We start from the raw sequence: 14,837 nt of genomic DNA, 5'->3' as shown, positions 1-14,837 counted from the left end.
AATTTAATAGATAGAACAAGAAATGCACAACAAATTATGAGTACAAACCTTCATCACCAAATCTTTCAAATTAAAATATAGAAAATGCATTTTATGTTTGTTTAACAAAGTTTTATTTCTAGAAAATTCCATTTCCCCACCTTGGTTAGGTTTAATAAGATTAGGTGATGCAGAATCATACTGATCATTTTTCCCAGTTTTTTTGGTAATTTTTCAGACGATTTTTATGATATTTTGGAACAGAATAATAAGTTATTTAATCAATTTATGATGAAAACATTTACACAAAACAATTTTATATATTAATTTTGAATTTTGCATAATCTTATTTCTATATTGTTGAACCCAACCCTGCAGCTACCATTTTTAAAATGTTAAGTGAAACAACACTAATCCTTGTACATGGAAACAAATAGTAAAGATGGAAAATTTTATCCTTTTTCAACTTATTATATCTTAGAATTATTGTTTGAGAGATAGATAACACATTTTACTATGGATTCAGATCTATATTACATATTGATTTCGGATTACTGTTTACCCATGCTTGCCAGAGAGGATGAAGAACTACAGAGAAATCAAATATGCACCAAAGGAGATGAAGAACTACAGAAATATTAAATATGCAGCAGAGAGGATGAAGAACTACAGAAATACTAAATATGCACAAGAGAGGATGTAGAACTACAGAAATATAAAATAAAGTTCAACAAATATTTTTGTTAAAAAAAACAGATGGGTAAATTGATTTATTTAAATAAAAATATCAAAGAAGTGTTAAAAAATTGATTGTAGTTCAAAGGTTTTAATTCAATTTAATGCATCAATATTTTACATGTTTTTAAATTGACCGAATTTATCATACTTGTATAATAAAAATCTTAATTATGAAATGATATTTATTACACTTCTTTTGTATACATCTAAACGTGACAAAGCATTATAACATGTCAAATGTTAAACAAAAATGTATAAAAAAAAATAAAAATAAAAATAGGTAAAGAATTCTATTTCAGGGATTTTCAAATATGAGATAAAAGTGAAGAAAAATGAACATTCAATTTTTATAACTCAAGATTATTTCTCAGTAGTTTTTTCTTCTTCTTTTTAATTAAAGATATATATTAAATTACTTAAAAACATGCCGACAAAAATCAAATCTTAATCCTATTTCCTTTTCTTGCAGATGATTTTAGAAAAATCTGAAAAAGCAAGTTTGTATTGATTAAATTATATAATTTAGTAATAGTTTACATTAAATTTCTGATGTTTAAATATGTGTACCTTTATATCTGATTAGACCGTCTCCGTGTGAATCTGCGCGCGCCATGAGTTCTTCCAGATCTTTACGCGGCATTCTTTCTCCCAGCCTGGTGAGAATGTTGCGCAGCTCATCAATTGGGATCATTCCGTCCTCGTCTTTGTCAAAAAACCTTCGAAATGAATTATTCGCATTTAATTAAGGGAATGTCTGATCTATAATACAGTCAGGTGTTATAGGTGTTATGTAAACGGCTCAACACGGAAATATGGCTGAAATATGGCTTAATTTAATGTCATCTTCTCTCAAGTTTTTTAAAAATTAAAATTTTTAAAAGGTTATTTATACAGCATTAATTCAGTTTGGTAAGGTTGCGCCGAAAGCTACAAAGGGGGCCGAGCGCTGCGGCTGGGACTGACTAGGGGGACGAGCGCTGCAATAGCTGTGAAAATCGTTGGAATACAGTCTTTTTATTTTGAGTTGAGAGAAGACGACATGAAATTAGTTTTACCAGACCCTTTTTAAAGCTATTTCCGTGTTTAGGTGTTTTAAGCCGTTTCCATGAAGTCTGCATTTATTGCAAAACAATAACCACCCTGCAAAAGTTCTAGAGAAGCTAACCACCACTTGCATAACAATGATGACTTTTAATCTCTGCTCTGCAGTTGGTGATTAGTTTTGAATGTCTTCTTCCATATACTGTATTGCATATTAAAGACTTTTCGCAGTTTATTTCGTTAAAAAATTCTTTTACTCAAATATGTAATACTTTAAAATCAAATTTACTATTTTATGAATGCAATATAATTTTTTTATTATTCTCTTTGGTATCAAACAACTTAACAAATTATGGAAGAAGACATTTAAAACTATTTACCCACTGTCATGTTTCGTGGGACACCCTGTAAGTGCAGATTTGCAACAATGAAAGTAATGAAATATACATATTCATAAGAGCCTACTTGTACAAAGAGAACAGTTAATTATTATTCTTATTACTTATAATTCTGAAGGTGAATGAATATATATATTAATTTCAATAAGAACATTAAGTAATGATGTAAATGTCGTCGTAGTTATACTAATTTCTGGTGTATGTAGTCCTGTAGCAGGGTGTAAATTCTACATTTAAAAACATTATGATCACCTGAATGCTTCGAGGAGTTTATCCCTCGTGACTGGACCTAAGAAATGTTTGCCCAGCATCTTTAAGAACTCATTAAACTCCAGAGTATCGTAAGATCTATCCTCTGTCTCCTGTCTCACCAAGTACAGCAGCTCAGCATCTGAACCAAGTCAATCATTAAACTTATATTTTACGAGGTTACAGGGGGTGGGATTTGTTGTCATTCTCACAGAAAAATCGAATAGTATTTTGCCAATTACTCGTTTTAAGCTTAAGCTAGAAACAAGCGCGTTGCATTTTTAAAATGCATATGTCTTGGCTACACAAAAGTATAAGTCAAATTGTTAGGTAAAACCAAAGGCCAAGGCGTTGCGACACTTTTTAGTCGAGGCTGTCAAAATTTGATGACTAAGTTTCAGACAGGGTTGTCTTTATCCAAAGATAATATATATATAGATATGCAGGCAGGTAGAAACCTCCTTCCTAAATTGCCTGTAGCAGACAACTAATTTTTGTCCCTCTGAGATAAAGTGCAAGGAGAGACATCTATAGCAAATTGATTACTTTCTATATTCCTTTCTCCCCCTGCTGCCATCTGTAGGAAATACGCATTTGTGTTATATAAACATACAGTGCGCATATTGCATCCTGTATAGTTCAAGTGTTGCTATCTGGACCTGTTTGACCAATAAAATTAAATTTCAAGGTAACACAAACAAAAAGTACGCGTTTTGTTTATGTTATGATCAGTTGTACCTAGTAAAGATATAGTAGACAAACAGAAATATTGACAAACCTTTGGAAATTATTTTATATTTGTTAAATAAGTGATATCTATTTAATCAAACGGTTTTTATGAGATATTTAAATAAAATTAGATTTTTTAATTGGTACCACAATATGCAATTAAGATCTTGGGGTTGATGGTTTAAAGATTTATTAAAATTACTGTTTTTTATGCATGAATTCTAGTAAACAAGGCAAAAAAATTGCAACATTTTTTTGGGAGGACTTTTTCATACGGGTTGACAATCCTCAAGTCATAAGCTGTTTTAATGAGGTTGTCTTTAATTTGTAATTTGTAAACAAAATTAGTATTACTATGTGTTGTAGTAATACTACGTATATGATATAGTTACATTTCATCTATATATAAATTTGGCTTGTCTGTCTGTTTGTCTGTTTGTTTGTTTGTATTCAATAAAAACAGAGGTTTAAAGGGACAGTTTACTTATTTGGGTAATTTCATGGCAAATTTGAATTATTTAATAAATTAAACTAAGGCTATCAAAGGGGGTAATGGACTGGGGCTGGCTCATTTTTGAGCGCACCAAACCTAGGATGATCATTTTAGGAAAGTAATGGAGTTTTTTTTTGAGTTTTTAGGGTTAAGGGGGTGATGAGCCAGTTGTGAGCCATGAAGAGCCAGGAGCAACCGACCATAGTAGTGTTGAATGGGATGTATTGTTCGACCGGATCTTGTCCGCTATTAGGACTTTGTCCTAGACTCGATGTACTTTTTAGTCATAATTTTTATCTAAATTCAGTACAACTTGCAAATTTAAACTTTGTCTAGTCAAATTCCTACCTCAGTTTTATTTTCATTGATTAATTTGTTTCATTAAGTAAAATATGCAGTATACATTGTTGATACTATAGTACGCATTTGGTATTATCACGCATAAACAAAGTGATAAATTAGCAACAATCCAGAGAATAAAATGCTATGCGTACGACAGAGATGGTGCTGATCGCACTTTTTCTCAAGACCTCAAAATTTATACCTGCCTGCGTATCTATATATATATATTATCTTTGTCTTTATCTCAGGAATTTGTTCATTGCATTGTATAATTTCAATAACGGAAATAGTAAAATTCTTCTATATCACGCACCTTTAGTAAAAGTAAATTTAACCTAAAGTCTGACCGCGTCAACCTTGTTGCACCGGCTAGTCCTATTGAGTGTCTGCTTTATTTACCCAATGTCCGGGCGGTACAGTACAAACTGGGACCAGAAAGGTTGACCCGGCTCTGAAATTCAAATGTACTACGACTGCCTGTGATATGGTACTCAGATATCACATATATTTCACTTGATTGGGGATGGTTGTTTTGGTGTACTGTCACGTTTTGCCTTATGTAGACGTGTATGTGTACTGTTCAGCGTGCTTTAGCTGCTTAAAATTCGGCCCTGTACTTGTAATGAACCGGAGTTTACAGGTGATATGGGATAAAAGTATTGTTTATTGTTAATAAACTCTTTCATTGGTTTTGAATCTCTTCAGCGTTCTTTTCATTTAGGAATCAAAGTTTAAGATGTAATTCGTATATAAAGTAGTTTCTAAAATAGTCTTGCGAAAAAAAACTTAGAAAAAAACTAATATCCAACCTGTCGGTCTCAAACCCAAGAGTTTCATCACCGTCTCTATCTCAGGGAAGATGAGAACACCGTCCTCGTCCTTGTCGAAGAGCATGAACACCTCCTTCAGATCTGTTATCATTGAGGGGGTCAAGTAACATTCATCCTGGACAACAGCGTTGGAACAGATCATAAATAGATCGGACATTTCATCTATATATACTTTTCATGTCTGTCTGTTTGTTTCTTTGTTTGTATCCAATAAACGTCCAAACGACTGAACCGATCGGGCCCAAATTTTGTGTTGGGTTTCACGTGACCCCAGGAAATGTTTATTGATGATAGAATTTTCAAAGATTTCCCTCTAACAAAATTCGGTTTTTGAAAAATTTGAAAATCCACGAAATTATTTTTTATTTCTTTAAGTATCAGGGAGTTTTCAGGCCCCAGCCCCCGCCAGGAATGGAAAAAATGTTCCCCCCCTCCTACACAATTTACAGTTTATGGCCCTGACAGATATCCTCTCCTTCTAGTAAATGCCAGTGTTCTTGTGTTCCAACATGTGTTTTTATTTACAATAATATTATTTTACAAAAACCAAGAAATTATTGAAAAACAGTCTATATATCCTAAATGTCAAGGTATTGTACCTATTGGAAAACTCAAATGCCAAGCACTTTTTTAAGGAAAAAAAGAACTTCAGAACAAAAACAAAACCTTTAGATTTTCCCCAACAACTCTCAATTTGATATTTGTGTGTTTTTAAAATTAAAAATGAAAATAATTTACCGGGTCCACAAACACAAGGAGATCATGCTCTTCTCTTATTATTCCATTCTTTCCGCGCACTTTCTTCACGCTCACTGTGTTAAGGGTTTCCCTGGCGTGCGCAAGTTTAGGAAATTGCCGCGCTTTCATTCGGTTCTGAAAATCCATATATATATAATAATATACATAATAATACAACTTTTTTAAAGACAGATTTTTAAAAAATGCATTGATTTAATTCACATAGTTACGTAGAAAAATTGAAAAAAGAAAATGGAAAGATTATTCAAATAAATTATTTTAATTTCAAAACAATTTTCCAATTGCATTGATTTAACTTACATTATATACATACATGAATAATGGAAAATAGTTACAAAATTTACAGCATGAAGTGACTGAAGTTTAAAGATAATATCTGATTAACAACGGTACCATTAAAACCATTGCATTGTCTTATTTTCCAACAACTAAGCTAGGGAAGCTAGGTATCATCAAGATAATAAGGCAAGGAAAGTTAATTGCTGTTGCGTATTCTCTGCGTACATATTGAAACCAGTTCTCTCTAGGCGGTGTTTGTAAACAAGAACAGATGCATCAGTGTTATTCTACAGAGCGTCCCATATCATATTAGATTATCTCCAATCTGTAACGACAAAATAAACCCTGGAAAAACTTATCATTTTCCGCAAGAAAATTCTTATATAAGCCTTATTTCAAATTGATTCATTTTAGTTAAATTTTCTTATTAGTCCCGATAAACACAATTTAGACCTTTTGACGGTCTAATATGATGTGGGACACCCTGTAGTATCCAAGGAGGATAAAAGAATTTAATTTTGATAATTTTGATAATTCACATAATAATTGTCTATGACCAGAATATTTCATTGATTTTTTATGTGAAAATCTGGTGAAAATGGATCCCATGTCAATCTGTGACATTCGTCTGTTTACATTACCGCCCAGAGACAGTACACTGCAGTACTAAATTGCGTACACCTCTGAAATAACCATCTTTACATTATTATTCTTTGGGTATAATTATTCTTCCCAAAACTCCGTGCATATGACGTCACATGGTTTCTGAAGATAGTCAATTGTCAGCTAGAAAAATAAGGATATCTCAACCACCCAAAATAAGACAAAATTGTGGTACCGTTGTGAATAGAACATTTTAATTTAATTTTTAAATTACGCCTGTATTTACGTTGATTTACCTTTCTCCATTCAACCCTGGAGGTATTTTTGTTTCTAATTTCAGGGTTGTAAGGTTCCTTAGGGGGGATTCTTGGTTCAGATAGATGTAAACTGTGCTGAAACATTTTTATTAAAAATATATTTCAAAATTTGAATTTGACAGAAGATATAGACACGTTAATGCCCATGTACTACAAGCCAACAAACTTAAATGTTTAAAAGTTTGTTGTTTATTATAAATATTGTTCATAAAGGAATTCATTACTTGCCAAATACTATAATTTTCTAATCCCAGTATCTAGGCAACTAAAGGTGTAAAACCTTCATATTTCTAACTTTTTGAATTGACCGAATTAGAAAGGAAATAAAAATAAAGTTTGTGGAAAGCGTTCAAATCTGTTTACCAGATGTTCTTTACAATCATTATGATGTCGGGTGCGTGAGGATAACAATATCATCTGCGAATTTTCTATCTCTGAATCCACCTCGGCGATCTTCTAGAAAATTCAAATTTATTTTTGAAATATATTGTTTTATCTATATTTTTACTTTCCACACTAAAACATACAAGCAACCTTAGTGGCTGTCTAAAAATACTAGTTTCGACCAAATTCTTTCTTACAAAATTATCAGAACCAGGGACAGTCAACAGAAGAAAAAGAAATAACGGAAGAAATGTTAACAAGAAGAATAATAAAATTAGAATTTTACTGAATTCCAAATTTTAAAATCAAAAATTTAAAATCAAAAATTCTTAAAAAATATTTGTTGTTACCTCTTGTGATATAGATTTAGGTAAAGGTTTTAATCTGTCTCCGTCTTCAAGTTTTGTTTTTAATCTTCTTCCTCCTTCTTCACTTCTAGACCTAGTTCCTTTCTTCAAACCTCTGAAAATAAAATATAAAAAAAAACATAAAAATGAAACTTTGGTAACCACTAAAAACTCTCTGAAAAGAATTGATTCATTATAATGTCGTGTTTTGCCTTATATAATATATAACCTACAGGTTTAACATTAAAAATCTAAACCGCCTCAGGTTTGACTCAGTTATCGATGTTGGGATAAAATATTTACAGAAATTTCATTGATAGAACATTTGATAAAAAAAAATTCAAAGTTAGGAAATTTCATAGTGAAAAAAATAACGGTTTATAAAAAAGTTTTGAAAAAAGTAAATAATTTACCTTGCCTAAACAATCTTTTCTGTCTGTGAAATTTCAAGTCTATGAAATGTCCTGTCAATGAAATGTCCTATCGATGAAATGTCTTGGCAATAAAATGTCCATGTATGTTCTTTAGAGAGTTAATAATTTGATATTGAGAGGATGAAACAAACGATTAAACAGGGTTATCCAAAAAGTATGTTACCCACGTCTCTACATGAATTTTAGTCTTTTTATTAATGAAAAATAAACAATTAACATTTAGGATTATCTACAGCTAGGATGAGACTTAATAGGATTCAGAGACAGTACAGTCTCCTTGACCCATATCAATCCAAGTACAAACCCTCTCGTTGGTCTTGTGTCACGTGGCAACGATACTGTACTGCCATTGGCTGAAGTTCTGGTGACGTAATACGGACTATACGGATCATATGAAATTATATTATCGATTATATCTATTAAAAATGCAAAATAAAAACTAAAAAATCATAATATGAGCAAACCTGAGATTCTCAGGCTCCTGTGGGATATCGTCGTTTTCAGATTGGTTGCTTATTTGTTGAATATGATCTGTTTAATACTACAACTTTTATACAAAATTGCATATATATAAATTTTCGTTTAAATTTGACACAGTTTTACATCAATTTCTCGAGACAGGAGCATCAGGTAGATGTTTTATATGTATCGTTTAACGCCTGAGATTCTCAGGGTTCATCCTATACCCCCTTTCATTTTTCCTTTACAGTCCCTTTAACTGTTTTAAAGTGTGAGATAATGAAAGAAAATAAACATTTATTCGTCTCTAAAGATTCATCCTTTGTGGGTAACCCTGTACAATAAAGATGAAGAAAATAAACAACGTACATTAAACTGTATAAAAGATTAATATTACTGTACGTATTTATTGCATTTAAATGTATCCTAAATAGCAGGCCACAAATAGAAAATAGTAATCTATTATTTATTTCTAAATATTTTAATGTCAGACCTTTTATGCTAACATGGTTACCCACAAAGAATGAGACTTCAGACGATTGTACGGAATATTCAGGTCGTCATTAAATCCTTTGTGGGTAATTCTGTTTTTCTTAACTTAAAAATCTGTGAATTTTGTAAGAATTTCCAAATATCAAATTAATCACAAATCTTCCCAGGCTTTAAGATTAAATCAGATTTTGCATGATTTTTTGCATTTTCAAGTTTAGCAAAATTTATCGATATATGAATGAGATAGATATTCAATTTTAAAACAAGACAACTTTTAAAAAAAATTCTAGTTTACCGATGGAAAAACTCCAAGGTTAAAAATCTAAACCAAATTTTTTTGAACATTAATCATCAAGCACGGCTTAGATTCGGAACTTTTGTTTCAAATCTTAAATTGATGGTAATTTTTTAATTTCGATCCACGGAAATGTACAAAAAAAGGGAAAAGAAGAGAAGGGAAAATTAATTTTTTAATTGACTTTAATTATCAATTCTATACTAGTAAAGGTTGAAATCACAAAGAGTAAGTTTAAAGGCACTGTGTAGTGTGTAAGCGTAATTTCGAGTGACACTCCATGAAAAATGTCAATGCCGGATTCACAACGGTACCCTTAAAAGCGTTGTCTGATCATGTATAAATTAGATATAAATGTTTATAATTTTAAAAACTAATAATTTTTAAATGCTACTTCTCTACTACTTGCGCATTTCTATTGCAAGAAAATATATATCATAAAAATCATCATAAAAAAGCACTGTAAACCTAGAAAACGAAAATATCTTTCACATTATTGAACAGATAATGGTTTTAAAGGTTACTTTGTGGATAGGGCATTGACGTCTTTGCATGGATCGAGAGTCCCTTGAAATGAAGGGTCCCTTGAAATGAAGGGTCCCTTGAAATTACGCTTCAAGTCCCGTTTATAACGAACTAAATTTTTACATGTAGTGCATGGTTAACTTTAGCCTGTAAACAATCCTTGCTCTCGTTGTAGTTTAACCTTGATGTGTACTATTTCAGGGGACATAAGTCCCAAAACGGGTTTCTGGCCTTTAAGCCAAATCAAGTTTTTGGACTAATTTCCCCTGTATTTACAAAAATAGCTCATTTTACCTGGTTGGAGAGTTTAAGACTGGTTGTAGTGAGCAGAACGAGTTTTGTATACTTGAGTAGCTGCAGAGAGATATATTTTGGGGGTATTGCTGGTTCCATGAGAAACCAACAAGTTAAACTTTAATTTAAAGTTTTCTTTCTCATAATTCACTTTAGTTTTCTATACACACATTGTATTTTTAAGAAGAATATAAATTTAAAAATATAAAAGGGGATGGGCACATTTCCCTTCAAATGACACAAATGTTCAATAAAATCAATGAAAAAAAAATCCGGTAACATTTTTCTTGGCGCATTTTTATTTTCAGTCCAGCAAGTTAATCACAATTATGATCTGAATCTAAAGTTTGAACAGAAAAAAATTCAAAAATAAAGATAGAACCTCATATTTTCAAAGAGAAAAGGGCAGTTAACAAAAAAAGGAAAAAATAACATAAACTACTTCACTAAAAAAATCAGGCCCAATTTGTACCTAGGATCAGGAAATCCTATATTTTTTCAAAAAAAACGGGAAAAATACGGGAAAATGTTTTTTTTTTTTTTTTACATTTTGAAAATGCATTCCAAGAGTTAATCATTAATCTGACCTTCATGCAAAATCTTAAGAAAATAGCTTCAAAAATGAAGGCGTGGCCCCTCATTGAAAATTTGCGGCATTTAAGGGGAAATTTGCCCATTTCCCTTTATTTGACCGTTTTTTTCTGTTTGTCTGCATGTCCAATAAATATCAAAATGGCTGGTCTGATCGGGCCACATTTTTTTTGAAGCATCTTGACCCAGAGAATAAATGTACCAATTTTAACAGAAAAATCCGCAAAAAATTGAGTTTTACAATTACGAAGAAAAAATTGCCATTTGAAAAGCAACATTTAAGAAAAGGTCGAAGCGAGGCGAAGCGCACTAATACTACTTATTTTACGTTAATTTTCATAACGTAAAAGACGATAAGTAATCATTTATTACTCTTGTATATTTGGATTCCTTGAACAATAAGATGGACAACTGTATTTGTTTTATAGTTCCTACCTATTCGTTTCTTTTCTTCCTCTTCGATATGAGCTGATAAACGCTTTCTTCTCCTGATCAGATATCCAAACATTATTATCTACAATGATCTAAGGTCAAAACTTTTAAATTTAAATCTGATCATAATGTGCTTAGTTTCACTCCCCCCTTGGGGGATTAATTTAAGTCCTCGAACATAGTTGACTCTTTTCTTAATAATCTTCTAGTAGATTCACCCGGGTTAGAACTTAGACTTTAACACTTCAATTTAAAAGTTTACGTTGTAACTAGAACAGCCAATGTTAATAAGCGCTTTCCCATTCAAAAGTTTTATGTTGTGGATATAAATTGGTGTTCTGTAGTGAAATTCATAAATCTATAGTGAGATCCATAAAGATATTTATATAGATTTCAAATCAATATTATTCACTGGAGAGGTATCGTAGAACTGATGAAGCGTATGGGAGAGAGGTACAGAGGTACTTATGAGAGGTACATGAGAACTGATGAGATGTACTGGAGAACTGATGAGAGGTACTGGAGAACTGATTAGAGTTACTGGAGAACTGATGAGAGGTACTGAAGAACTGATGAGAGGTACTGGAAAAATGATGAGAGGTTCAGGAGAACTGATGAGAGGTACTGGAAAACTGATGAGAGGTACAAGAGAAGTGTTGAGAGGACAAGAGAACTGATGAGAGGTACAGGTGAACTGATGAGAGGTACCGGAGAACTGATGAGAGTTACCGGAAAACTGATGAGAGGCACTGGAAAACTGTAAGAGGTACTGGAGAACTGATGGGAGGTACCGGAGAACTGATGAGAGGTACTGGAGAACTGATGAGAACTGAGGATCTAAATCTACCTTAAATCCATATATTGACGGCTTAAAGACAGTTACATGGAAATCACGTGATTAACCTAACTTTCATTTCTAAAATCACACAAAAATTCAATTCAGGTAAAAATCCCGGAAACCTTTTAGCCAATTTACAATTCCTGCATTTTTCTTTATCTATTTTCTTGAGAATCCTGGTTTTCAATGTTTTAAATTATATCAATTTCATTCATTATAATATTTACCTTTGCAACAATTTTTGTAATACAGAAAAGCACGTTTTGAAAGTTTGTCAATTATTATTTTTTTCTTCAAAACTAATAGTAATATATATTTCTTTACAATTAGAAAAAAAGGGTTTGACTGATTCGTATTGTTAGGATGTAGGATATAAATATGATTTGAATATCCCTAGTCTATAATTAGTAAAATGTAGGATATAAACATGTTTTGAATATCCCTAGTCTATGATTGGTAGGATGTAGGATATATAAACATGATTTGAATATCCCTAGTCTATGATTAGTAGAATGTAGGATATAAACATGTTTTGAATATCCCTAGTCTATGATTGGTAGGATTTAGAATATATAAACATGTTTTGAATATCCCTAGTCTATGATTGGTAGGATGTAAACATGTTTTGAATATCCCTAGTCTATGATTGGTAGGATTTAGAATATTAAACATGTTTTGAATATCCCTAGTCTATGATTGGTAGGATGTAGAATATAAAAACATGTTTTGAATATCCCTAGTCTATGATTGGTAGGATATATAAAAATGTTTTGAATATCCCTAGTCTATGATAGGGTGGATGTAGGATATATAAACATGTTTTGAATATCCTTAGTCTATGATTGGTAGAATGTAGGATATATAAACATGATTTGAATATCCCTAGTCTATGATTGGTAGAAGTAGGATATATAAACATGTTTTGAATATCCCTAGTCTATGATTGGTAGGATGTAGAATATAAAAACATGTTTTGAATATCCCTAGTCTATGATTGGTAGGATATAGGATATATAAAAATGTTTTGAATATCCCTAGTCTATGATTGGTAGGATATTTAAAAATGTTTTGAATATCCCTTGTCTATGATTGGTAGGATGTAGGATTTATAAACATGTTTTGAATATCCCTAGTCTATGATTTTAGGATATAGGATATATAAAAATGTTTTGAATATCCCTAGTCTATGATTGGTAGGATGTAGGATATATAAACATGTTTTGAATATCCCTAGTCTATGATTGGTAGAATGTAGGATATATAACATGTTTTGAATATCCTTAGTCTATGATTGGTAGAATGTAGGATATATAAACATGTTTTGAATATTCCTAGTCTATGATTGGTAGGATGTAGGATATATAAACATGTTTTGAATATCCATAGTCTATGATTGGTAGGATGTAGGATATATAAACATGTTTTGAATATTCCTAGTCTATGATTGGTAGAATGTAGGATATATAAACATGTTTTGAATATCCCTAGTCTATGATTGGTAGGATTTAGAATATATAAACATGTTTTGAATATCCCTAGTCTATGATTGGTAGGATGTAGAATATAAAAACATGTTTTGAATATCCCTAGTCTATGATTGGTAGGATATATAAAAATGTTTTGAATATCCCTAGTCTATGATAGGGTGGATGTAGGATATATAAACATGTTTTGAATATCCCTAGTCTATGATTGGTAGGATGTAGGATAACTAAACATGTTTTGAATATCCTTGGTAGGATGTAGGATATCTAAACATGTTTGAAAATCCCTAGTCTATGATTGGTAGGATGTAGGATAACTAAACATGTTTTGTAATATACTTGGTAGGATGTAGGATGTCTAAACATGTTCTGAATATCCCTAGTCTATGATTGGTAGGATGTAGGATATATAAACATGATTTGAATATCCCTAGTCTATGATTGGTAGGATGTAGGATATATAAACATGTTTTGAATATCCCTAGTCTATGATTGGTAGGATGTAGGATATATAAACCTTCCAACCTTTTCCCTTTTATCATTAATGTTGCCAAATAAATACTTATCTTATCTAATATGTAATAAATGGACAAAATAATGTTTATCATTGAGGTATCTTTTTTATTTATACGTATATTTAAAATATTACACCTATCGGACGTTTTTTTTCTTTCAAAAGTTATATATTTTTTTCTTTGGGTATGCTCATATATAAAATCCTTATGGTATATTTTAAAAAACACTTACATATAAGCTATTTATACTATATTCATTCATATTACTGGATTTTTATATAAGACTTTTGTATTGTTCAGATGTTTGTTTGAAACACACAAATATTAAGTTAAACGAAATTGAGATTCTAAAAATTTGTTTATGAATTTTCTTCTATATATAAACTTTACTATATCCTTCCTTTCTACATCCTTTCTATATATAAACTTTACTTGTCTGGGTGTCTGTTTGTTTGTTTGCTTGTATCCAATAAACGTCAAAACGGCTGAAATGATTGGGCCCAAATTTTTTGTGGGACCTCACGTGACCCTAAGGAAGGTTTATGAATGATCAACATCTCAAAAATTTTTGTTTAAAAGTTTTTTTTTTGTAAAATTTTGAAATTGCGTGAAAAAATATTATGAAATTTGCAAACTGTTTTTGTTTTATACTGTTCAAAGAGAAGATGCTTACAGATAAATCCATGATTAAAAGTTGAAATAGAAAATGGGCACGAAGCACCCTAATAGCCTGGTATTAAATATAAAATACTAGGCTTTTAGGGCGCTTCGTGCCCACTGCCCATCTCCTATTTCAATTGTTAATCTTTTCTCTTTGCAAACATTGTAGTTTAAAAAATTTTATAAAAAATGAATTGTGTTAGAAACAATGTTTTGAAAATTCGATCATTAATAAACCTTTTCTGCCATCACGTGAGGTCCCAAAAATTTGGGCTTGATCGGTTCAGCCGTTTTGACGTTTATTGGATACAAACAAACAAACAAACAAAC

At 31.3% G+C, this 14,837-nt stretch overlaps 1 protein-coding gene across 1 annotated transcript; it reads right to left on the bottom strand.

Annotated features, from left to right (window-relative positions):
- Positions 1-1,021: 1,021 nt before the first annotated feature.
- On the bottom strand, positions 1,022-11,857 carry LOC111701199 (uncharacterized; the record flags this gene model as incomplete). Its single annotated transcript, XM_023472378.1, has 10 exons — positions 1,022-1,202; positions 1,285-1,433; positions 2,409-2,547; positions 4,779-4,914; positions 5,538-5,672; positions 6,737-6,832; positions 7,121-7,213; positions 7,492-7,603; positions 9,988-10,076; positions 11,423-11,857. Coding segments are annotated over 10 exons (1,419 nt in total), but the record flags the coding sequence as incomplete, so codon positions are not given.
- Between the last annotated feature and the right edge of the window lie 2,980 nt (positions 11,858-14,837).

Source organism: Eurytemora carolleeae, unplaced genomic scaffold (assembly GCF_000591075.1).
Source record: "Eurytemora carolleeae unplaced genomic scaffold, Eaff_2.0 scaffold451, whole genome shotgun sequence".
NCBI lineage: Eukaryota > Metazoa > Arthropoda > Copepoda > Calanoida > Temoridae > Eurytemora > Eurytemora carolleeae.
This window is presented reverse-complemented; position numbering and strand designations above follow the sequence as displayed.